Raw genomic sequence first — 26,712 nt, 5'->3', positions numbered from 1 at the left:
CGGGCCCAGCCGCTCCTCGGCATGTGGGATCTTCCCGGACCGGGGCACGAACCCGCGTCCCCTGCATCGGCAGGCGGACTCTCAACCACTGCGCCACCAGGGAAGCCCCCTCTTCTTTCTTCAGATGTAAAATAATAAATTGTTTTAGAGACAAAACCCAGATCATCATTTTCACGATGCAAAATAATTGCTTGGTATATTTTTTCAGTTGCTTACAGTGCAAATTTGGACATCAAACCTTCAAACAAAAGCTGGGTCTACAGGCTAGCAAATGAAGTCAAGATACGGCAGGAACGTGGCCATGTCAGTCTCTTATAAATACCAAGACATGATTTCTTTTTTTAAGTCTGATTTTGCGGTCAGATCAAAATAACCCAGCAACCACAAAATTTGTGCTGTGTCACCATGGTGCATGCAATTTAGTGAATCTAAGGGATAAAATAAATTTCAAGAGACCAGGGTTTGATCCAGACACCTCTTACTTCCTAAATGCATGACAAGGCCTGATCCTAAGTGACTCAGTGTCTTCATGCCAGTGAAGAGACAAAACAACAATCGTGATTGCTGATTCAAACTGACAACTACTGCTTCACTGAACAATTTCCTTATTTGAGTTATAAAATCACCCAAGTACTGTAAATCTCCTAACATCAACTTCAACTTCCAACTCATCTTTTGGTTGATTTATGTTGAAGTCATTCAGAAAAGGAACTTGAACTGGCTTCGAATACCCTCCAGGCATTCCGTTCTAATCCTGAGGTTCTGAGATTGGAATTACTTCTTCCCTTTTTTTTTTTGGCTGCACCGCACAGCTTTTGGGATCTTGGTTCCCGACCAGGGATCAAACCCGGGCCCCCTGCCATGGAAGCGCAGAGTCCTAACCACTGGACTGCCAGGGAAGTCCCACTTCTTCACTTTTTGATATCCTAGATTTACTCTTACCTCCGGACGTAAAGCTCATGTACTTCTGGTTGTTGACTGTTTCTTTGGAATCATAGAATTTGAGAACGTCTAGAACGGCTTGGGGGTTCTTCTTCTGTTCCAGCTTTGTTATGTTGGAGGTTTGGAGTAATCGTGCCCATTGCTCAGGAATTCCCTGTGGACAACCAAAGGGAAAGAATGGAAGCTCGGAACATTCAACAGCTGCATTTTCATGTTCCAGCAAAGTTCTTCACCAAGAAGCCCATGCTACCTGTAGGATTACACTTGGGAAACTGAAGTTACACTCTAGATTTAAAGTTAGTAACTTAATAATGCAATCATTCTCTTCTCTAATTAAAACACATAGGTAAAACTAAGATCCAACTTAAAAAGGGTGGGTGGGAGTATGACTGGGATAGAAAAAAAAAAAGCGCATGAAAATCACCTCCATATTAACTCTGCTCATCCATGAAATGATGTTTACGGCTTAGCTTATTTTTTCTGGCGACTCAGGGCAGACATAGCAAAGACTTCTCTAAATTTGTGCACAGCATAGTAATAGTGCAGATCAATAGATTTTATATGACTGGAATAACATAAGCTGTTTCTGGGCATGTTGTAATCAGAATATCTTTTAGAATAAAAGTAAAGCCTCACCCTTGGTCAGTTCATACTCTGTGGTTATCAAATGTAATTTTTTGGGGGGGTCTAGAGCTTTAATATAAAGGGGGATTGAGAGGAGACAAAAATAGAATCATGGACGAGCAATAACCACAGGGGTGCTAAATAGTAACATTTTCCCTGCAGCTTTCTCCTCTCCTCCCCCCATCCCCTCCTCCCCACTTCGTTCATTGGCCACATAGAACCTGGGGACAGTGGCAACCATGCCAAAGCCTTCTGAAAATTTGCAATAATCTGAAGCATTTAGAGCAGAGAGGAGGGAGTTTGTTTGGCAATCTAACAAAGGAGAATTGCAAAAATTACACAGAGAGGTTAGCTTTGTATTGAGCGTTCAGCACTCTTTCCTACATGTTTGGCCTACAGATGTCCCCATTTCATAATTAACCAACCTCCAAGAGAACTTGGAGCGAGAAACAGACACACTCTTCCTGAAGTGCATCTAGACACAATTTACGTGGCTTTGTCCTATGAAGTCTCGGCAAAACAATGTGTGACGTGGGCCTCCAGAGTTTGGGAATGACAACAAAAAAGTGAGATAAGCCAAGCAACAACTCTACTGCACACACATGAACCTGCTGCTGCAGTGCTATGACATCTCAAAGAAGCACTTTGATGCAAGCTTCTTTTGGGCCTGTGACGCACCTCTGGGAGCTTCCCTGGGCACATCTGTGAGCCATAGAGATCTGGCTGTAATGGACGTAAATAAAGAAAGAAAAGAAAGTTAAAACAGAATGTGGGACAACTTAGAAGGTGGGAGGAGATGAAACCAATGGGTCTGAATGGGGAGGGGTTAATCCCTTCTAAAGTGGGGCGGTTATGAAAATAGGGAGGTATTAACTAAATCAGGGGCAGGACAGGCTACAGGGCAACAGATTTAAGAAAACAGAGAAAACAACGATGTTCCAAAGTTTGGATGCATAGTTCCACTTTTGGCCAGATGCTTCCTCCATAAATATGCAATAATAAGGATTAGTATTAAATGACTGGAGAAATTACTAAAAGGCAGAAACATGAATTTGGAGGGAAGAAGTATGGCATCATGAAAAGCTTCAACAGCAATTTGTAAGTTGTTTTTACGACTGGGTGAGCACAGGTAGCCAATGGCCATGTGATGAACTTACAAATTTCAGTTCCCAATTCTGGTGAACCATTTTCAATTTCACATTGGAAGTGTCTGTATGGCTAAAATTCAAAGAAGAGGTATATGGTGATGCTGAATTTAACCTGTTCTCATTAAGGTGATTCTTCTGTATTTTGGAGCTAAAGTCGTGGCTGGCTTAGAGAAAACTAGATTAAGGATTTCCCACACAGCCAGACTCTATGTTTGAATTTCTTAGACATTTAGACCAGGGAAAGGGAAACCATTTCGTTTCAAACCATATTATGAATAATCTCCATTTTAATGCCGCAGTTCTAAAGTCCCACTTCCCACAAAATAAGATCAGATATAAGGTAACAGCTTTGTCTAAATAAAGATGATATTTCCAATGCTACAGAAACATGCTTTTACCCAACTGATTTGATTTGGGTTACAGGTCTTTGATTCCTGGCATTTGGGGTTACTCCAAGCACAGTGAAAGGACACTTTTACATGCATTCATCACGCAATTTGATGCTAAAGCCTTAAGCGAAAAATTTGAACTCAGGAGCCCATGCATGATCCCAGTTCTGATTCTAAGTGCAATTAATAGCATTTGGTTAATACTGTAATGGCCAAAGGAGTTATTAAGTGTTACAAAACCAGGTATGCATTGCACATAACCACCAGAGCAGACATCACTGGCATGATCATTACCATAATCATTAGAATATTTGCAGTTATTATACATACTCATGGCACTTCTAAACTTTTGTGATAATAGTCTTGTGATCACTAGACAGCAGGAAAAACTGCTGTCAATTGCAAAAGATCCTCCAGACAACTATACTTACCACGTGACTACACTGATGACATAATTGTTTTCTTTTTTTGAGATAAACCAGTTCATCAATGAAACCTGACACTTAAATTTGAATGTATGCCATAAAGGCATGTAATCAGAAAGCCATAACTCATTACTCCAAATTGAGGTACAAACCCCAAAAGTCAGATAGCTAATGGAGACCTAGAAGTGTGAGCATCAGAAGCCTGACCATGTATGTAATAACAGCTAGATGTACATCAAGCTGGGGATTGTCCAGTGTAGCCCAGGAGAATGGCAGCATGATACAACAGGCCAAGCATTTATCTTATCATAAGAAATGATAATGTATATCACTCATACCATTTTTCCCTCTGATTGACTTGAAGCGACCGTCACAGGTCTAGAGGTCTGGAAGGGGGAGTTCTGAAGTATTTGGGACAAAAATGGTAATATAAAGGGTAAGGACTTATAGTAGTTTCATACCCAAAATCTCACCTCCCAACCTAATTTTAACCTCAGGGTCCAAGTGTGTGACCAAGTGTACAAGGTTGTATGGGCCAATTAGCCAAAGGGTAAGCACCAAGCAATACACCAAACCAGTGTCCAAATATTCCAAATAACAGGCCCTTGTGAGACAACTGGACTCGACAGTTCAACAAATTGCTCAAGATTCAACCTCAACAACTGTAATGATCAAATTTAGTAATATGTCCCTCCCCCTCCACGTGAACACACGCATACACACACACAACCAATTAGTGGTACTGGGGCGATTAAGACCCCATTCTAAATCCTACCAATAAAATGACTTTTAAAAGCTTATTATCATTTGGTATTTTTAAAGTTAGTAAATATAAATCATAGGTTAAGATAGTAAAAAAAAAAGGCAGAATTTGGTATCTTTAAAAAACAAGGTGGGGACAAATAGTTATGAAAGATTATCACAGCGACAATAAAGTACATCAGATTTCCAAATTTAGCCTGCGTCTCATCTATATATTCAGTGGATTTCTAACAATTGCATCCAAACACTTTATTTTATATTAGGTTTTTGGGAGGAGGGGAAAGGTTCTTGTTTGGTTTGGTTCAGTTGCATCAAAATGTTTTTCACAGTTGGAAAGATTGCCCATCACACATCCCACCCCACCCCTCTCTGGTTGATTCTTGGGGTTCTAACTGACAGCAAAGTGAAAATGGATGGTCTCCAGTCAGCAAGATGATGGTGATTCACTTTCCTTCATTTCCATTCAGAACCCATAAAGAACAAAGGAAAAGCTAAAGATAGAGAAATTCTATCAGGAGATGTCAAGCAAGTAGGAAAGAGTGGAAAAAATTTAAAAATTGGAAAGGAACCAGAGTATCACATGAGAATAGTGGAGGGGAAAATTTTCACATCAGAAAACAAAAAGGAAGAATAAAAGAACAGAGAAATATGGAATGACAACAATAAAACAAGAAAAGATTAAACAGAAGAAAAGCACATGGAAAACAAAAAGGTCAAAACAGGAAAGACAGTTCTTAAAATAAAAAAGGGAAGATTTTTAAGATAAAACTTATAATGATTCAGTGCTTTTACTGTTTCAAACATCAGAAAAAATAGTCGTCTCTTTGTTTATGATTTTTTAAAAATCTAAACTTGTTCAGATTATAAAAATATATATAAATATTTTTTGTTTTGGGTGGTGATGATGGTGGTGGTAGTGGTGACAGTGAGGTTATATTTTCTAAGTGTAGCTAACAGAATATTCTCAAATACAGCAAAGAACAGAGGCTGGGCTCAAACTCAAGGCCATTTGAATAATATCTCTGACTCCAATGATGAAATTGGCTAAACCAGTATCTCAACTTTATCAATGTCAGCACTTCTTAACGTTCTCTTCTGCTTGCTACTGAGAACATACAATCAGCTCACATCACTTTACAAGGCTAAGATGTTTAGTCAGTTTCCATTTCATTCTCACACTGCTTGCTTCCGGAATTGAAAAAAGAAGGTAATTTGTCAGTTCAGAAACATGGTTTGATTCTCCAAATCAAATTAATTTGTTCCTTCTTTTTTAAAATTTAATCTTGTGACACAGTCTACTCACTAACCATCATGTTATAAAATAGGAAATTTAATTATTTAATACCTAAATTTCTCTCTGGTTTAAGAATACAAGAATTAACGGTAATGGTTCTATCAAAGAATTTTTTTCCAGAATGCATTCAAAATTACTCATTATCTCAGAATGCACATTTTGATTGAGGTCCTTACTAGTATAAAAATGTAGTTAATCTTCCTGAGGACATGTTTCTAGCCACATCTTTTCCTTCATCCATCTAAAAGAAAGATGCCAGATCTTTAAAAAAAAAAAAAAGGTATAAAATATCATAGATCTGAGATCGTGTGCTATTTGAGCACTAAAAATATCCAAAGAAAGACTGGATCTATAGCTATAGTCTTTCTGGAGAATTCTTACTGGTATTTATTGTGCACTATGTATATATATTATATTTGTGTATATGTATATATATATATATATATATACACATATACACAAATATAAAGTAAGCATATAACCACTAAAGCATACGATACAGCCATCGATATTTCTTCCTGAAACATGGGGTCTGTTGTTTTGAATGTCTACAAAATATACCTGTAAATAAGCCTAAAAATAAGCTATGTTCTTGAAATCAAAGAGAAGAAAAGGTCGATTTTACAGAGATTTTTGGTTAGTGTGGTTAACTTATCTGGGTAATCCAGGTTCCATTGTAAAGCCTGAATTATTCAGATAGACTGTCTTCACTGGCCAAGTTGAGTCAATGGTTCTCTGATTCACTTCAAGTGCTAAAGCATAGGCTCAAGCTGAGTCTATCTGGACTACATCTCCTGTGCCATGGTAAATTAGCATTTTCAATCACGTTGAAGGCTAACCGCGATCAGACGTTTTTGTTAAGATGGACAAAATAATTTTGCCAATACTCTTGCCACTCTCTAGTTCCATCTGTGATTGTCTAGGCAAAGTCCATCTTCCTTGAAATCACCAAAGACATCAAGTCTGACATTTTGGGACGTGGCAATTCTTCCTTCAAACCTATTTTCACAAAGGAATCTTTTCATGCCTTACAAAAAAAAAAAAATAAGGAGCTTACTTACAGTGAATTCCCCGGTGACTGCATCAAACCCCACATGAATCGTATGTTCAAAGTCTGAAGGAAGAGAGATCTCTGGGCGTTCTTTCTCTTTCTTCTTATTGGCTAAAGGCAAAATGTTAACATGTATTTATTTGGCATCCATAAGTTGTACAATTAGGTTCATCAAAATAATTACAAAGTTGAAAGGCAATTGAGTCCAACACAATTATAACAATATTTAACTCCAGAATTTATAATTTTATTTAAATAAATGGCTGAGAGTTTGACAAAATGCTATGTCCAAATAATTTACAAATTTCCAAATCCCATTCAAACAAAACTTGCAGTCAAACTGATTTATGTCCTTTACCAGTCTAATGATGCAATCAGCAGGTATCTAGGTATATTGTGTTTAACTGGTCTTGTTGGATCAAATTCCACATACTGTAGAAGAAATTCATTAGACTCAAGTCAAGCTAAGCCTTACTATTAGAAAGAAAGAATAGAAAAGTGCTTAAGCTATCTATAAAGTGTTATGAATTGTTTCTATTTTAAACCATAGCTAAATATCAAGTAACTAGAACTTTAATTTACACGTTTACATTATGAAGAGTAGCTTAATAGGCTCTTGGTCTTCTTTCAACGAGAATACTACTGCAAAGCAATAACATTGCTAGTAAAAAACAAAACACAAATTGTTGCTTTTTACTGAATTAATTTTATCGAGTTCTTAGAAACCTCAAACCAATTCCTTGGTTTAGTCATTTTAGTTTGTAGCTATTTTTCCATGTCCCTATAAATTTTGTCACAGTAGCCATTCAAAATCATTGTTCTCAAGTAACAGATTATTCATAGTGACACAATTATGAAGAAATACATCAACAGTTAATAAATCAAAAGCCTTTAAAGGTATAATCACTGAAGAAATTAAGTTGGGAACTGTAATGAAATTAGTCTATCTCAAAAGAGATCACAGGAGGAAGTTATTATGGAAGCATTGTAAAATGGCATTTCCTAGCTTCCATAATAGACAGAGCAGCAACTTTGAGCATGTATCTCTGATATGGCTGCATTTCACAGTCAAAAAAATAATACTCACCCTAATACTGGGTAAGTCAGCATGAACCAGTTTTGCCCCATTGAAACCAATCAACTTTAGAGTTGCCAGGGTGGCAAATTTAGAACATTCTGGTTCAAATAGATGTTTCCTTGGCCTCAATTTCAGACAACATTTAACTAACCGTAATGGATCACTGGTTTGGGGGGTTACCCAGGACAAATTTTAAATTCAAAACATTTCATGTTCAAATGTCATTCGTATGGCTTCTTTTCACTTTCTACTCTCTCTCACTGTTCCATATCCGCCAGCCAGAGGACAGAGATATGGGACAGAAATATGGAAATTCAAGTAGTAAGAGGATTAAGATACAGGATTAAGAAAGAAAGGTTGGGGTTGGGGGGGGGGACAAGGGTCACTCAAAGTCTTTGCCTGGCCATGGAACACATTTAGGACTCATTTTGAAAAGTATATATGTGCCATCTAACTTCAGTTCAGCATGGATTCCACATTTACAGTGAGCCTACTTTATTGACTATCATTTTAACTGAACATTAGAGTTTTGGGTAGGTACTTCTACTTCCCCTGCATGTTTATGGACTGTAGCTACCATTTATACTTGTTCACCTACCACTTTTACTTGTCCAGAAAGGCAAACAGAACAATCAGCTTTCTGTTCTTGCCACTTCACTGAAGATGTCCCAGCCACTTCTGTAATCGTTTTCTTATTTTCCTCTTTCCTGATCTCCCATCCATGTTGGACACGGCCAACCGCCTCTCTTTATACTTCCTTGACAATGTGGTCTGATTCTCCTCCTCCCTCAGTGACCATTCTTCATTTGATGGGCATCCTTTCTTCTGCCTTTCCTGGTGCAGTCTTTGGCATTCATTCCTCTTGGATGGCATTCACTCCCAGATACTAACTCATGATGGGTAATTCCCTAATCTGCGGTTGGCAGGGGTAGATACAGATTTTGTGGGACCAAAGACTTTATGTAATTTGAGAGGAAGGCTCCCTTTAGGTAAAAACAATACAAAATTGCTAGGGCTTCTTCTAGAGCCTTGGAAGAGTCCCAGGCAAGTGAGAAACTCTGAATAAGCAGCTTTATTCACTTCATAGTAAATGTACTCTGGTGGTTGGTGGCCTTTTTGGTGTCAAAGATCACTCTGAAAAATCTGAAGGCGGCTGTGGTACTTCTGTCTATAAAATTGCACTATACACACATATACACAATTTTGCATATAACTTCAGAGGTTCAAAATTCCCCTGGGCTCAAGGTTAAGAACCCCTAGCTTAGTCTCCATCTCTAATCATTGCATCAACTTGCATCCATGACCTCTCTTGCCAGCAAACAGGCTCTCCCTACTTCTCCATTAGCAATGGCTGCACAATTGAAGCCTGTTGACTTAGACGTAAACACTCCACTTCAGCTGAGCTATGTGAATCAGCCTAATGGGGTCTCCCTAAGGCCATCTGGTTGCCAGTCCCTTACCGGCCTAATTATGCCATTCTCTTCACGCAGGACAAAGCGTAACAGAGGCGGGAAGCTCAAACTCGCTCCTCCTTCAGTGTCCATGTTCTCGGTGAAATGATAAGCACTCACCACCCAGATCAGAGAAGGATTAAGGCCTTGGACTCCTCCTCTTTGGGAGGCTCTAAGCAATGAAAAGATTACGACCTCCTCTCCCAAATAAAAGCAATACTAAAGCATAAAAAGGGAAGGAAGCCCCAAAAGTTCTGATGTTCCTATGATGATTAACTTAAGTCTTTTAAAAAACTACTCTAGATCCCAAATCAAAATGTTTTCACATTTTGGGTGCCCCGATGTGCTGGGCCTTAGGCACATGCTTACTCTGGCTTTTGGTTATTTCAGCCCTGGCCCAACTGCCCAAATCATAAATTTGGGAGCTTCTTTGACTCCTACTTTAATTCTACCTTAATCAGTCATCGCGTTCTATTTCCCAAACTCACTTTGGATGCATCTTCTTCCTTTCATCTCCACAAACCATCATCTTAGTCCAAGGCACCGGCATTTTTCACCTGGTCTTACTACCTCCAATTTTGCCCCCTGCAATTCATTACTCTGTGGCCGGAGTAACCTTTTGAAATATATATATCTGCCCGCATTCCTCCCTGTAAGATCCTTCAATGGCTCCCCATTATCCAGAAGTTCAGAGTTCATGCTCCTTAGCGTGCTAGCCAAGGGCCTGCTTAATCTGCCCCCAGCGTACCTCTCTACTGTCTATTCTTGCTATGGCCCCCGCTGTTCCATACCCATTTCATGCTCCCTCAACTGCCAAGCTTTTCTCTTACTGCCAAGCTTTTACACAAGCTACACGGAGGCCTGGGAAGTCTTACTTCTTAACGCCCCACATCTGCGCCCATTAGTCCTTTGCGGCCCTCTCACTGTTGTGGCCACTCCCGTTGCGGAGCACAGGCTCCGGACGCGCAGGCTCAGCGGCCATGGCTCACGGGCCCAGCCGCTCCGCGGCATGTGGGATCTTCCCGCACCGGGGCACGAACCCGTGTCCTCTGCATCGGCAGGCGGACTCTCAACCACTGCGCCACCAGGGAAGCCCCAGTCCTTTTCCTTGAAGACTCACTCTTGTGTTTCCTCTCCTTTGGCAAGTCTTTTCCTGTCTTCCCTCTGCAGACAAAGTTGAATGCCCTTCTCTTCATGCTCCCAGAGAGCTACCCAGTGTGTACTCTGAGTTTGGCCCTTATTAACACTGAATTGTCATTTCTTCTTTACATACCTATCTCTCTAGCTAAAATCTGAGATATTTGACAGCAGAGGCTGTATCTTATTCATTCTCACATTCCCTAGCACCTGGCTTATGTCTGCACACGTAATCACTATCATCTATGGAATATTCACCATGTGCAAAGTGCTTCTAGGGTTATCTCATTTAATCTCCACCACAATCTTATAAGGCAGGCATTATTATTGTATTATTATTGTTTTACAGATGAGGAAAGTAAGACTCAGTGAAGTTAAACCACATATCCAGGATTACACAGCTGGCAGGTGTCAGAGCCAGGATTTGAACCTAGGTCTCAATTGTGTCTACAGAGCCTAAGCTCTTAATAGCTACACTATTTATTACTCAGTAACATTAAAAGAAAACCTCAATAGGTTTGAGCCGTTAGTCTTCAGTAAATGGTTATTGACTGAATGGAGACTAGCTGAGAACCTTTTTCTTCTTTTTTTTTAAGGAATACTAAAATGTCTGTATCTCCCCCAGAAAGTTCTGTGAGCAGTGGTTGTTTATATTAAGAGTCATCCTAACCTGAATCTTGGGCTCATAAGACGCGGCCTGATCACCTCTGGGTTGATATTTGCAGAGAGCAGAAGAACAAACGAGTACCACTTTCTAAGTGTATCAACCATATTCTACTGGAACCTAGAACGAAGACCACAAATTGCTGACTAGACCACAGATTACAAATGGTGTTTGGCACTGGGGCCCTCTACCTGCTCATGGCTCTGGCTGTAACTCCAGGGGCCAGCTAATCTCTCCAGAATCTCTCATCCTGACATCTTTCTCCATCCCACTACATTTTTTTCGTTTTTGTTTTGCGGTACGCAGGCCTCTCACTGTTGTGGCCTCTCCCGTTGCGGAGCACAGGCTCCGGACGCGCAGGCTCAGAGGCCATGGCTCAAGGGCCCAGCCGCTCCGCGGCATGTGGGATCTTCCCGGACCGGGGCACGAACCCGCGTCCCCTGCATCGGCAGGCGGACTCTCAACCACTGCGCCACCAGGGAAGCCCCCCCACTACATTTTAAAGAAAGAGAAGTCATCTGTCACCTCCTGTACACCCCGACCCCAATGTTCTGCATTTCTCTAGTGACTAGGGCTTACTCCATTAAAATCCCCCTACACCTTTACTTCAACCTCTTCATTAAGTGCACTGTTGACTTCTTGCCTTAGGTCCTCAGACTTCACTGTGCATCACCCTCATGTGGGAAACTTCAAAAAAAGTAAGAGAGAGAGAGAGATTTCAGAGCCCTGCCCCCAGAGATTCAGATTTAGTCTGGGGTAGACCTCAGCACCTTTAATTTTTAAATGCCCTCCGGTATTTCCATTAAGCAGCTGGGGTTGAGAAAAATAATTTTAAACCCTACTATCCAACGAAGGTATCACTTCCTCAGATAATCCTGATGGACGATGACGGTTCTTCCCCATTCCAAGTCTTTAGGTCCAGGGGAATGGAGAAGGGCAGAGTTTCCTCCTTTTTATTCCATGTTGTTTGTTTGAGATCAGTACTTCTGCACTTTCCTACAAAGCCCCCTCCTTTGAGGTTACTGCCATTTAGTTCTCCTGGCCAAGTCGTCGTATCCACTGAGGACTGTGGCTCGCAGTATTCTTTCCAACACTCAGTGCTGTCATCTCTCTGTGAAACGTAATATACAAATGGACACCTCTTTCATACACACCCTCTCCTTTTAACTCCTTGACCTCCCTCAGCTCTAATGAACTTCATCTCCTTTCCACTTCTTCAATCCACTCCCATGGTCACCATTAAACCAGTGGTTCTCAACCAGGGCTGCTCATCAGAATAACCTGTAGAGTTTCATAAAAATCCCAACACCTTGGGCCCACTCAGAACCTACTATATCAGGATTTCTGAGGATGAGACCTGGGCAAGTGATTTTTTTAAGCGCCATAGATGATGTGCAGACAGAGTGGAGAACCACAGCTACCCCAGGCCTCTTCATTATCCAGAATGACCCTTTCTCTGAAATACTCTCTGAAATAACCCTGTTGTCTCATTCTCTGGGTCCAGCCTCCCATCCTGCTAGCCTTCTCACTCTTTCATGACCTTATTCCTATTTGACTTGTTCTTTGATGTCAACTAAACCTCCAATCCCTGGATCCTTCCATTTTTAGCCAATTTCTCAGCTTCCTCCTCGCCTAGACTCTGTGGTCCATCATTTAAACTTCTCTTAAGCCAGTGCCCTGGGAACTGTGCTCCTGTGGCCCCCTCTTGCAATTCTCCCACAAAACCTTACCCTGACAGAATCCAACTGTGAAATCTCCATTTCCATACGGAGGCTGGTAAAAGTTGTTGGGGGAAAAAGAATCACACAGCCATGCAGATTGGTGCTTACTATAAAGGTCACAGACAGAACTGGGTCATCAATGGCACTGAGCAGTATCCTTCTTGACCCTGGCCAACTTCCTTTCCCACTGCTCTTAGCGAATATTCTAGAATTTCACAACTTCGCTCAAACTTCTGCTTCATCCTCTCCTCCCTTACTTTCAGTGTAAGAAATTCCTTCTACTTCACTGAGAAAAACGGAGGCCATCAGTTTGGAACTCCTTTGACTTCACTTCCTGTCCCGCTCCTATGAATTTATCTCCATCAGTAACATCTCCCTTCACATCTTACCGGAAACAGTGTCCTCTCCTTCTACCTGAGGTTTATGCCCTCACTGGTGCTCTAGATCCCTGTCCCTCTCACTTCTCCAGGGGTCTCACTCTATCAATTACCTCCTATTTCTTCTTATATCTTCAATCTCTCCCTCTCTACTAACACTTTCTATTTGGCTTTAAAAAAACATGCTGAGATTTCTTTAGTCTTTAAAAATTGAAACCTCCTGCCATCACACAGCTTTCTTTAGTTGCTATAGTCTCTCGAATTTTCCTTCTCTAGCTTAAGCTTCTTGAAAAGGCAATCTAGACTCCCTTAACCCTCACTCTTCAAACCACGGCAATGAGTCTCTGAGGTCCCAAATTGATCTCCTCCCTGAAGACGGCCATTTTCCAGTCCTTACAACCATTGACCTCTCAGTCAAAACTGACATTGCTGACCATGCACTTCATGAAACTAACTTCTCCCCACCATCTCTCACACAATTCTTTCCTGGAGTCTATTCCTACATTTCTGGGTCTCTTGTAGACAATTTAAATAGTATTCCCCAGGAGCTGTCCTAGGTCCTCATCTCTTCTCATCAACACACCTCTCCCTTTGGTCACCTCATCTACTTGTACGGTTTCAATCACTATCTACTTCCGTGACTCCCCAGATGGATCCCCAGCCCTGACCTCTCTGCTGTCCCCTGACTGAACACCTCTATTTGGATGCCTCACAGGCCCCTCACTCGAAATATTTTCAAAAGAAAGTGAATTCTCTACTGCCTTTCCCCATGTAAAATAAGAAACTACAACTCCTCTTGTGTTCCCTACCTCACCCTCCTCTAGCTTCTCTTGTCACCATCTGATAAGTTGCCTAGTTCTATTAATTCTTCCTCATAAATGTTCCCTCTGCATTGCCCTCTTTTATTCTTACAACACTGGCCCTTAGGCCAGGCCACTGTCATTTCTCACCTACCTGAATCCCATAGCCTGACTTGTCTTCTTTCATCGCCCACCCCCCACCCACGTTCATTCTTCTCCTGTGGCTAGAGTGATAGTGTGAGACACAAATCTGATTATTATTCCCCTGCCTCAATGTTTCTGCATCGCCTTCAGAATCATATTCAAAGCGCTTAGCATTGCACATATAAGCCCTCCAGAACCCGATCCCCAATTCCTTCCACAGCTCTGTCTTCCATGCCTCTCCCACCAGCACTCTATGCACTAGCTATGCTGAACTACCTGTAGTTACAGTCATGGAACCTCAACTAATAGTGTGTCACGCCTACTGCCTTCATAATGCTGCTCCTTGTTTCTGGGATGCCACCCAACTTTTATTAGCTGGTTCTATTCCTTCAGTAAGACTCACCTCAGTTGAGTGGTCACCTCCTCCAGGAAGCCTTCCCTAACTGCTCCCTTCCCTCAGTCTTCAACAGATGCCCCATCTCAGTGCTCACTTCTCTACTGCACTTACCACGCTGATCTCTACTCATTGACTGACTTGTCTGCGTCCCTCATTAGGCCATCAGTTCCTTAAAGGCAGGAACTGGGACTTATTCACCTCTGTACCCCAACATCTATCTAGCATAGTACTTGATTCAATAGATATTTAATGAATAAGCAAATGAACAAATGAATGGATGAATGAATGACCTTCATTATATGAAATGAGACCCAATATATGGAAACAGGTCATGCCTATTTGCCATTATGTGTTCATGGATAAGGAGACATTGATCCAGGTTCCCCAAGAAGGCTGGGGGGTGGGAGGGTATGTTTTAGAGTAGTTGTTATAGTTGCAGTTGGCGGTGATGGCGTTGTTGCTGTCTTCCCCGCACTAGGGATGCCTCTGTACTCATTCAGGTATACCTCTTGCCTGGTGACACTTTGGGGCCAAAAGCATATATTGGCAACACAGCTGTGCAGGGTTCGAGGTACAGCAAAGCAACCAGTTCTCCCCTGGATGAAATCCCAGGATGGTGCTATGCCTGCCTTCTGAAAGCATTTTAGAAATCTGTCACCTGAGTCTTCCTTGTTGTAGGAGTTCCACTTGTCATCTTCCCCTAAAATTCCTGGAAGTTTTGTTGGGCCTTCTCATTGGATGTCACGTCCAGAATTATTTTTTAGAACACTTTCTAGCTCCTTCAAAACAGAGCATGCAGGAAAAGAAAAAGAATAACAGGGGACAGACACAGAGAAATGCTTTCCTACGTAAATTTAGCCTAAAAGAACAGAACAATGATTATTTTTTAAAAAGCGATGGAAAGCACGCAAAGTTACGGTGTACGGCATAATAAAAAAAAGTGACATTGGAAGCCATATAAATACAGAAAGAGAAAACCAAAATATTGTATAAAACATATTTTTTAAATGCAGAAACAATTTTTCCAAAGGAAAAAGCACTTAGGCTGGCTAGTTCTAAACAGCAAGCATTTCACAGCCCTGGCTCTGAGGAACAACCCTCTCTTGCTACTGCCCCAGCTTCCTTTTCCTCTGAACCAGCCAGTAGGTCCGTTAACCAGTATACATGGAACTGTGGATCAGTGTAGTGACAGACTGTGCTGCGTGACTCATTAGGAACTAAAGTAATATTCTAAGTTTGTGATCTCATTGGGGAAAGAAGCTTAGCAAACAAGAAGCAACAACTGATACTACCAGACCAACGAAAATTCGGTGCTAAGTTGGGAAAAATAGAGTATAAATGCTGTAGCATGTCAAAATAAAAGAAGATCAGAAAACTGTGGCGGAGAGTGGGGGCTTACTGGAGAGGAGGTAGGATTTGGGAGATGGGTCTTAAAGAATGGGTAGGCAGGAAAGGTAAGGCATCGCGAGCAGGAAAATCGGGAGAGGCAAAGCTTGGACGCTGAAATGGATACAGCACATTGACAAGGAAGCGAGAAGACAGAAGGGTAAATGGGTAGGGTGTAGTCTTGGAAATCAGGAAGATGAAATTGGAGACAGTGATAACGAATATGCTGGGAAAGGTTTTGAGCAGGTGGATGATATGACAGAAAAGGCGTCTTCTGGAAGACAAGCCAGATAGCTTTGTGCTGCTAGGGACACGTGGGATGATGGTAGGGGCAGGCTTCAAAATGGTCGCTGTTTCACACAGACTGAGGAAGAAAATGAATGGTGGGGATGGAATGGGAGGACCTATCTGCCACTGCATCTGTTGCCTCGTAGGATCACCTACTGGGCATTTCCCGCATAAACTGCGTGTCTGATTTCTGCACCTAGATTGAAAATCACCTGAGGACAGGGAATCTTATCGTATGTGTAGTATTCCCCGTCCCACGACACACAGTGCAGAGCTAGGCACACAAAAAGCAGGCACAAATCTTTTCTGAGTAAAGCATATAAGTGAACTACAAAAGATGCTCCAGGTAAGCCGACATTAACATCCAATTCTGTTCTATCTCATTTTTAAATCGCGATAGCTAATAAACTAGATCTGGGCTCAAAGTCCGCACGCAACTCAGATTTAGGCATTGGCTGGTTGCACGTCTCTATCCTGTGATCTTCCAGAAAGTTCCTTTGAGACAAAGGAGGTCTATAAAAACATTTTGCCAGGAGGCTCATACTGGAGTTGCTGGAGTTGGAGCTCTCCTAGGAGGGTTGCTTGTCCTACAACCCCTAGCTTGACACTAGAAGCCCTCCCTCCTCTCCCTGCTTTGTGGCGCTCCCCCTACCCAGGTGCAATCTGTACTCAGTGTCACGTGTTCCCGAGGCCAAACAACTTGCGCCGACATGGGGTCATTTCTGGCAGGGGCAGTGAGGGTGTCAGGGTTAGAGATCCATCATACTAAAATACTTGTTTTTCACCTCAATATTCCTGGGCTTTGCTCTGGGAACGCCATGTTGGAAGGATACAGAAGTATTTTTAAAGGGCCATTCATCTCCTATGGGTGACAACCTTTACTTTTCCCAATAGACGATCCTTAGTGACTTGGTCACTCTTTAGCTGGGTGAGAGGCGCATTCAGTGGTTCGATAATTTCTCCAATTTACCAAGAGGCAGTGCCTCACAAAGATCGTTTACAAAATGTCACCCTTGTGGTCTTTCAAGAATTAAAATGCCTTAGTGTCTACTTAACTACCAGGAAAGTAAATTAAGTACTGGAGTTGGTGTTTTTAAGTTAAAAAATGCCATTTTGCTCCATCCTCTGCTTTGTGGGTCACTGAGCACACCGTTCCATAACTGCCTGCCTACCCAGCCCCCAGCCAGGAAAATGTACGAGGTCTTATAATTCGGGTAAGAATAAGTATCCCGAAACAGTTCTTTCTATGGCGACAGCAGCCCTTCAGGTGGCGTCAAAAAGGCGAGTGTTCATTGTGAGGGCAAACAGTTCCAGGCGGACTGACCTCTGCAAGGACAGTTCTAGTTTCTGGCACTCCTGCTCTATAAACAAATATCCTGTTTGAGGACATATTATGAGAGGGGACCCACAGGAATTCCTCACCTCCTGAATTCAGGGAGTGCATATTTTCCCTTACAGAGGGGAGAGATTATCTAGTTTTCCTCTATTTTTTTTTTTTTTTGGTAGAAAGAATGACATTTTGTTGACCTTCAAAATTTATTTTTCCCATTGGAAATACTTGAAAGTACTATGTGGTAACTACAATGGAAAGTTAGGCATAAAAATAGATTTTATTCTTGGCTCTAAGAATTTAAAGACATTGACAGTGCAAGGTTGGTAAAAGATTTAAAAGAGGTTCTACGTAACAGATATATTTCTGCTTAAACCTAGCATCTTGGGCAAAATACATACCGATTCTGAGCAGAAAAGGAAACCAATGTTGAGTAAATGAGGAAAAGGGCCCAAATCCTTAAATACTGGATTATGAATGAACCTAAAGGGAGGGATGAGAGGTGACTCTTGTCTTCTATTTTAATATAGTTCTTTATTTTAATTATAACAATATCAGATATTACTTTTGTAATAGAAAAATATTTTAAAGGCAAAAAAAATAACACAGGAATCAGGGAAAAAAAATTAACTATTTTCTTTTTTTTACAAAGGCTGTTACTTTCTGCTAGCAAGTTAGGCCCTTAGGAGGAGTAACTTATAAAAGGGCATGACTACTGTTGTTAACTGCTGAATGAGAAAATGGGTCAGATTCACCTAAGTTTCACCTGCTTCCATAAAAATTCCATTTCTGCATATTCCATTGGCCAAAACCTATTTTCAAAACAAGTTAGGTGACTCTCATTTTATGGCAAGTGGTATAATAGTCAACCGCCACTGGACCAGGAGTCGGGGATCTAAATTCTAGGCCAGCTTTGCTTTGTAATTAGTAGTGGGGCAAGTTTGTGGAGGTCAGTTAACCTCTCTAAACTTCTGCCTTCCTCAGCAAAATGGATAAACCTTGCCCCCATCACAGGAGGTTTGAAGAAGGTGATTGATATGAAAGTACATTGAACGCTGGTAACACCCCTACAACTACCATCAAACACATCATCTCGCTAGGAATATACGTATTAGCAGCGTGACTGTGTTTGCTGGAGAATTAAGTAATCTGTCACTTCTTAAACCCAGCTCTTCCATGCTATGAATGATGTCCTTGCAAATATAACTACCAAGAAAGGCTATTAAACTGGGCTATCTTAAACATTCACTGCTCTTACGTCTTTCATTATATTAGCAAACGCCAGAAGTATATAGTTGGGAAGGCCCATGGTGGAAGGTTCCTTCACCTGCCTTCAGGTAGAACCTGCTAAAGTCATGAGACACCCCCCCATAAAGAACCTAGAAAATTTCACCCTTCGTAATTCATAATATTTAATCGGCATATCTGGAATTTCTTTATGGCTTGTTCCATTCCCTCTGGTGGAACAGTAAGCCCATTTCCTCCTGTCAGGTCTTCAGTGGCTATGAAAAACAATATATGCTCTCCATAAACCAGCAGCCTTTAATGTGTAGATAAAAACACAAAGTGGTACCCAATTCCGCAAGAGTAGCTACAAGCCCAATTCGGAGGTTGGGTGTTCCATGAGGATGACAGGGAAAAGGAAATGATGGTCCCATGTGAGCCCTTTTAGTGACTCCCACTCACATACAAGCAGACAGCCATCACCTTCAGTGGTATCATCTTCAAAAACTTTCAGCAAAAGTGATCATTCTGGCAAATCATTATGAACTTGACTCTTACCTATCTTCTTCCAGGCAACACACACCGGTTCCAACTCTCATTTACACCCAATTCACACATGCAACAATTTCAATGGAAAATGTTGGAAAACAAAAGGCAAATATGAGGCCACGTCCTCAACTGGACACTTCTGATCACGTGGATAATGATATAGGGCAAAAATACGTTTGAAAGGGGTGGAGGAGGCCTCATTTGTTTTGAGGAAAGCAACTCCATCATATCCCTTAGCTGGTGTCAAATTCACTCTCTTTGCAACCCTTCATCTTAATGTTTGATACATCTCTCTTCTGTCTTCCTCTCTTCTCATCCATTTCCTGTACCTTCTCCATCTCCTAATCTCCCTCTCATACACTACTTCCTCTCTCAATTTATTTCGCCCCGTTGCTTCTCTCCTTTCATCTATTTATCTCCTAATCCCACATTCCATACTTTTCTTGAATTTGTCTGCTGGTTCTACTGGGCCACCATATTTGTGCCCAGTTTCCCTGTTTACGGGCCTTGAAGTAGAAGCACGGGTCCTAGTAGATAGAGTGCATCCTTACCCCACCTTCTTCCCATTTCAAACACAGAGGACTTCTAGGAGTAAAGGAGTAGTACAGGAGGCTCTTCTCCGGGGCAGAGCACTGACCATGGAGGACAAGCAAGATGCCGTGCCCTTTCGCTCCCCAAAGGGCAAGGCAGTGACCTCCAAAGAGCACTCTTTGCTGAGCTGTATGGTCTACATTTGAAGAACCAAGAGGAATGTAAACACCATTCAGGATGTAGTGGTCTCTGGCATCTGACTTTCTGCTAACAGAACCCTCAATTAATTGAGACTCCCACTCATAGTTAGTGCAAGGAAAATAACCTTGAGCTACTGCAAGATCCCAAAGGGTCTTCAGCATCACCGAAGAAAGACTGCATACTGTTCAGTCTAGTTATCACACTAAGTATTTTTTATTGTGCATTAATTAGATGAAAGTTAATAACGTGCATTGACCAAAACATTTGAGTAACAAGACCATAAAGGATAACTGAGTCTTCTTTAATATAACTGTTGCACAGTAATGCTTCCTGCTGTGTAGTGTATATAGAAGATAACATACTCTAGGAATTATCACAATAGTGTGTATGCAATACAATAACAAAACTATACGGCACTTTAAGAACTTTTTCTTCAGTAAAATTTAAGAAAAAAGAACTTTTTCACATATATGAACACACTCAATTTAGAACCTCAAGCTTCTAAAGTAAGCAACATGTAAGCCAATAAAGTACACATACCAAATGAGAATCTAACCCATCAAGCACCCAAATCAAATGCTGGCACATCTCTCTTGTCAAGAATATTTTCTTGCCATCATTTCTTTCCAGAAAGACATGAAAAAACGTTTTCTTTCTTTCTGAGTGGCAATAAAAAGTCCCCTCTTCTGAAATTCAGATATGTTTCAAAGTGCACTGCCATCTTCTTAAGGAAAAATGAAAGCCACTGCTGGCTTTTGGATGCTAGGAACATAGTTTACCACCTATCCCTCTGTCTTGTTTCAAGGCAGTGTGATAGAGTAGCACAAGCATAGGGTTTGGAGTCAGAGACACCTGGGAGATTTCTGGCGTCTATCATTTGCTATGTGACCCTACAGGCTGTCTACTTAAACGCTTTGAGCTTAAATGGCCTCATCTGTAAAAAGGGGTTAATACAGAGTAGTTGTAAGGATGTAAAGATTCAATACACATAAAGTGCCCGTCACACAGCTTGGCGCGTAGGAACTAATCAGTAAATGACAGATCACTTCCTATTCGTCTTGATTTGATTTAGCCAACTATCCCCTCGTACGCCTCCAGGAAGGGGGGCCTTCACTTCCATTTGCAGGCTCACCAGCTCCCAACTCTCTCGATTTCCCACAAACAAAATGCACATGAACTGTGCTCACTAAAGACACAGCCCTTCATACAGCATTGCATGCCCCCTGAAGCACACCTAATGCTCTAGTACAGCACAAGACACAAGACGCATAAGCACGCTTCGGAAGACACGGACGTCACATAGGACACGTCACCTCCAAAGGCAGCCTCACCTGCTTCTTTCCCACACGTTCTTCCAAGCTTCCAGTCCTTAACATTGATTATTTTTAGAGGTACTACGCCATTTTCAGAGTCCTGGCTGATTCATTTGCCTCACTGCCTTTGCCTTATTGTTTTATTTATTCATGTATTTTTTCATGTATTTATTTACCCATCCATGTATTCATTCCCCACCTTGTTCCAAAATAGATACAAGACGGCTTACAAGAATACACAAAATACAGTATGATAGCAGCAGAAATTCAAAGTCGATATAGTGAAAGGAAAAAAAAAATAGAACAAAGATAGGCACATAAAACGGAGCCTGGAAGAAAGCTATACAAAGTGCATACATACCATAGAGGCCCATTACAAGTGCTAGGCAGGGGCCATACATCTGGCTCCACGCTTTCTAGTAGCCAACAAAAGAGAAACCTGATCAGTCTCACACTTCACAGGGTCCATAAAGGAACATCAAACCACTTGTTCAGGATGTCCTTTTCCTGGTCTAAATTCTGAAAACTTTTGTAAGGTGAAGCCTCATAATTTCGTGGCAAACTGTCCCTCTTACTTTGCTCTAACACCAAGATTCAGCTCCTGGAAAGGCCTCCAACCAAGACAGGTCCTCCATCTGGAAATTACGTTTACTACTTGTTTTTCTTCTACCTGTCTCTTGAAGTTCCATTTGGTCAATGAAATGTAGCTATTAAAGAGACCCCTTAAAACAAACAAAAACCTCTGCTGTCACCAAAGCAAGTATTTTCATTTAACTAAGGAAATAGACAATGTGACATTATTTATGACAAAAATTTGGATAGGATCCCAAATAATGAACAAAATAAATGGTTAAGTAAACCATGATGCTACTATATGATGAAATGTTATATACCATCAAAAATTATATTTATGAAAGCTTTTTTAAAATATAGGGAAGTGTTCACGATAAAATGTTGAGAGAAAAAGCAGGATATAAAACTGTATACGTTATGATTTTTAACTATATAAAAAAGTATATGTATATACAGCCATTAAAAAAACGTCTGGAAATCAAGCCACTAAAATATTAACATTGTTTCTGAGATTTGTGAATATGGGTGATCTTTACTGTTTCTATACTCTTGTCTTTATTTTCCAAGTTTTTATCATTGATGAACAATTTCTCTATGACGAGAAGAAGAACTGGGCGGAAAAACACCAGCCCAGTTAGTTATCTTTGGCTTGTGAAATTATGGGTAATTTTAACTTTTTTTTTTTTTTTTTTTTTTTTTTGTGGTACGCGGGCCTCTCACTGCCGTGGCCTCTCCCGTTGCGGAGCACAGGCTCCGGACGCGCAGGCCCAGCGGCCATGGCTCACGGGCCCAGCCGCTCCACGGCATGTGGGATCCTCCCGGACCGGGGCACGAACCCGTGTCCCCTGAATCGGCAGTCGGACTCTCAACCACTGCGCCACCAGGGAAGCCCTTAACTTTCTTTTTAAAATTTCCTGTAACTGACATATAAATTCTAGTTAGGGACAAAGTTACTTAAAAAAAAAAGAAAAAAGAATTCTAAAACCTAGTTTTTTAGTTGTTTGTTTGTAAGTTCCAGAATGATGCAGACGTAATAACACCTCACAATTATTTAGCACTTTTTAATTTCACTTTTAATAGCACTCTGACATTTAGAATTACATTTGATTATCAAAAATATTTTGCTAGGGAAGCCAGGTCTTATTATTTTCATTTAACAGGTGATGAAACTGAGGATCAAAAAAACTAAGTGATTAGCACAAAGTCACAATAATTAGTGGCAGAGCTGGACTTGAAAGCAGGTCTCCAGAACCCAAGTAAGTCCAGTGCTCTTTCCATTCATTCAAGACTGACTGTGGTATAATCCAAGTAATCACCAAGAGGTAGAAACACAGAAACCGTAACCCCTCCTTACCTATGAAGATCAAGTTCCTGAATGACCCCCCCACCTAGGTAGGAGAGTTCAGCTTGAGGAAGTTATAATTTTAGGAGGTGAAATAAAGGGCAGGGGAACTGAGGTCACGTAAACTTTTGAACGCCCTCATAAATATTTTTTTGCACAGTAAAACAACAACAGTACATTACATAAAAAGAATAACGAGAGTTTACATAGCTTAAATTAGTAAACGTGAGAGGCTCTGTAGAGTTTCCACTTAGATCTTGAGACGGTTTCCAGAGGTGATGAGGATGTATCACTCATTATGGCAGTGGAAAATGGGGGTGACAGTGAAGCCATGAACAGAGGTGGACTGTTGGTCCAAATCATGGATCTTCGTGCTCTCAGAGTCTTCATCAAAGTCCAGTCCTGAGATTATAACAACTTACTTGGGGCTTTAGCCCTACCAAGCAAGTGAAGTTAAGTGGCATGACTTAATGACTTTGGCTCTTCTGAAGATGCTGTCTTCTCAAGTCTCTTCTGAAGACAGCTTAGCACTTCTGTATAGAGCTCAAATTAAACCATTTAAGTTTGTCTGAAGGCAGCTTATCTGCTGTCTGACACAGATACTTAAATGGCAAGACTCAATGATTTAGGCTCCTCTGAGGTTGCTTTCTTCCGAACATGGTGTTGTAGAAAGACTCCACCTCTTTATAGAGTTCAATTAAATCGTTCAAGTTTTGTACGATGGCAGCTTATCAGCTGTCCAGCAATGGTATTAAATGGCACCATCCGATGATTTAAGTTCTGCCGAAGATGGTTTCTGTCCAATGTGATTTCTTTTGGAAGGCGTAATGTCACCTCTTTACTGAATTCTGCCAAATCACTCAAGCTTTGAACACGTAAGATTTGACATGTAAAGGTACCCATTTTTCCATTACTTTCTTGGGGAGGATTTAGTGTTGTTCTTAAAATTTTTCTCCTGTTGCTTATAATCGTATTTGTCTGCAGTGCCATAGCTTCCTAATTATCTTTATCATCACTTATGATAATCACCTCTGCAGTCCCAGGAGCTTCCTGAGTCATCCTCCAGCCCAGCACATCACGTGAATCAGCATCAACCAGTTCAGATTCAACTTCAGCCAATGACTGCTCCTGTGCCAAATGTTCACCCTCACCTACAGGTTCTGTTTCATCCAAAGACTTTTTGTCTTCAGGAGAAATCACTGAAAGATATTTCACCATCTCTAGCCAAATCTTCTCCCAGATCACATTAATGACAGGCTCTGTTAAACTATCTAATGCCTATTTTATGAAGAATACAGCATTGGTGATGGTGTAGGAATCCCATGCACTAGGATCTTCAGACAGATGAACCTTTGTGAGATTCTGAACAACAAAGTTATACATTAGTTTGGCCTAGTCTTCCTGAACGGCTGGATCAAACACCGATCTAAGGGCTCCAGGACCTGAAACAAGCAACTGGTTCTAAAGACAACCTTAACATCAGGATGCACACTGGCAAATGCATCTGCGGCACCAAGAGGACAGTGAAGAATCAGTAGGGCTTTGAATTCAAGACTTTTTTTTCTTGTAAGTAGTCTTGAGCTTCCGCAAGAAAGCACTGTTCAAACAATTCCTAAGGAGAGAGGGAGTCATCCAGCCTTTTCTCTTTGCACGCCAGTATACTGGCAACTTAGCTCGGATTTTCCTCTGAGAAGACATGGGCCTAGTTTTCTGTAGAGTGGTAATGGTTTCACTATGAGGTCACCTGAAGTATTAGCACAAAACAGAAACATCAGCCTCTCTGTTTTGGCTGACCTCATGTCAGAATCAGCTGGCTCGTGTTCTTCAAAAGGGCAGATGGGATTGTTCAAGGGCTTCCAAAGCATGGCGGTCTCGACAGCACCAAAGACTCGTGCAGGCACATAATCCCCCTCTTCAGTCGCTTTCTACAGTTGTGGCAGATACAACACGGGAGCTGCAGGATCAGGTGACTTGGTCTCCGGGTCATGGTGCACCATACATTTCTCAACCCTTGCTCCTGGCAATACTTTTTCTCGGGACCCACTTCGGTGTCTGAAAACATGTCTTCGAAAATTCTTCTTGCGTGATGGCAGGTCCCTTGCATGCAAAGTGTTTTCTTATTCCTCTGCTTGTCTTCAATCCAGAGGTTTAACATCATTTCCATCTTTTCCATCCTTGGGTCACGAGGGATAAAGCATCTCTTAAGTGACACAGGTCTACAAGAGGTGATACTGGCCCTAATAAGAGTTTCAGCTTTCCTTATGGTACGAATTCTTTCATACCATATAAACGACCTACAAAGCTATCTGTTTTACCTTTGAGAAGATCAAGAGCGTCCCTTTTCTCTTCAAGAGACATCACCCCTCTTACCCTTTAGCAACTCTCTCTGGTACCGGAGTCCTTGTACTTGGCTTTACGCTCTTCCGCCGCAATAGTCACGTTTATAGAAGCCATGTTTAAGCTTTATGCTAATTAATGCAACCTGACAATTACTTACTAGAGATTTTATATCTCCCAATGTTACAAAGTGTCAGCGTATGACATTTAAGGACCAAATGGTATTATGAACAACACAAGGATAAACGATAGTATATTGTTGGGATACTCGGTGCAAAAAGGGCTGATTGTGTAGGGGATGACTGGCAGAAGAATGGGAGAGGAAACAAATAGCTCAGAAGTTTCTTCCCACCTTGTGATATAGTCAGAGAGACAATAATGGGGCACTTGGACTGACTTCCGTATACTCAATTCAAAATTTTCATGGTTGTCAAAAAGGTATACAGAAGTAAATCCACCTATACTCAAATTCCCAATAAGGGCAACTTGCAGTTAGGAAGGGATTTACTATAAATTCTCCCGTAAGTTATCAGAAAGAAAGTCACTATTCATATATTTAAGACAGTGCTGTTGCTATGATTTCCCTTGGCCTACCACTATGAATTCAAGGCTATGTGAAAGGCAAACACAGCATAAGTGTACTTTCTGTAAACCCACAGTAAGTCAATCAAGCATTATCCTCTGACAAAATGCAACCTCCGAAGGTGTAGATGTAAAGGTCAGGCAGGCCCTGAACAGCCCACGCTCAAGAAATGACTACTCGAGAAAGAAAGTGACAATGAAAGAATGAACTAGCCCCTTTTCAATGCCCGGTCACTGATACTTTACTTTTATCCCCTCCTCCTGGGAAGATAGAGCGAAGCCTGGCTTTCTTATTCTTCTCTTCAGGGGCCATGGGAAGTGGTTTGGAGCTGTGGTTGAGTGCCGAAGAATCCCGGTTGTTACTGTTCATCCTCAGTGGCGGAGCTGGGGGCTTCTCTTCATTATCCAGACCGTCAGACATTTTCAGTTACAACTGATTGCACAGCTCCTAAAGACGAGGAGGAGAAAACAGGAGTTAAGGGAGGTCTGAAAGACAACCTGGTAAATCCGGGGAGTCTAACATCTTAGAAACAAAAGCATTCATCTCATGTCATCTCAGGTTTGGCACTGACCATTCTGAGGGGTTCCTTTTCTAGAGGGAAGGGAGCTGCCTGCCTAAAACCCAACGATGCCATTTCCCAAAGAGGAAAGC

The 26,712-nt window shown here is 41.4% G+C and overlaps 1 protein-coding gene across 2 annotated transcripts in view; it reads right to left on the bottom strand.

Moving 5' to 3' along the window:
• PAK3 (p21 (RAC1) activated kinase 3) overlaps positions 1 to 26,712 on the bottom strand; it is a 108,794-nt gene that overhangs the window by 62,971 nt on the left and 19,111 nt on the right. The window contains exons 2-6 of one of the 2 annotated variants that reach the window (XM_029241515.1): positions 26,307 to 26,508; positions 6,646 to 6,746; positions 3,867 to 3,929; positions 2,245 to 2,289; positions 943 to 1,096 (exon numbers count right to left, since the gene is read on the bottom strand). In XM_029241515.1, coding sequence (XP_029097348.1) covers positions 943 to 1,096; positions 2,245 to 2,289; positions 3,867 to 3,929; positions 6,646 to 6,746; positions 26,307 to 26,481 — 538 coding nt within the window. In that variant the 5' untranslated portion in view covers positions 26,482 to 26,508. The remainder of the gene's footprint in view (positions 1 to 942; positions 1,097 to 2,244; positions 2,290 to 3,866; positions 3,930 to 6,645; positions 6,747 to 26,306; positions 26,509 to 26,712) is intronic. The other variant, XM_029241516.1, reaches the window with a different exon arrangement.

Source organism: Monodon monoceros, unplaced genomic scaffold, assembly GCF_005190385.1.
Source record: "Monodon monoceros isolate NGI ecotype Baffin Bay Population unplaced genomic scaffold, NGI_Narwhal_1 Super_Scaffold_22, whole genome shotgun sequence".
Lineage (NCBI taxonomy): Eukaryota > Metazoa > Chordata > Mammalia > Artiodactyla > Monodontidae > Monodon > Monodon monoceros.
Note: the sequence above shows the minus strand (reverse complement) of the source record. Positions and strands in the feature narration are given on the sequence as shown.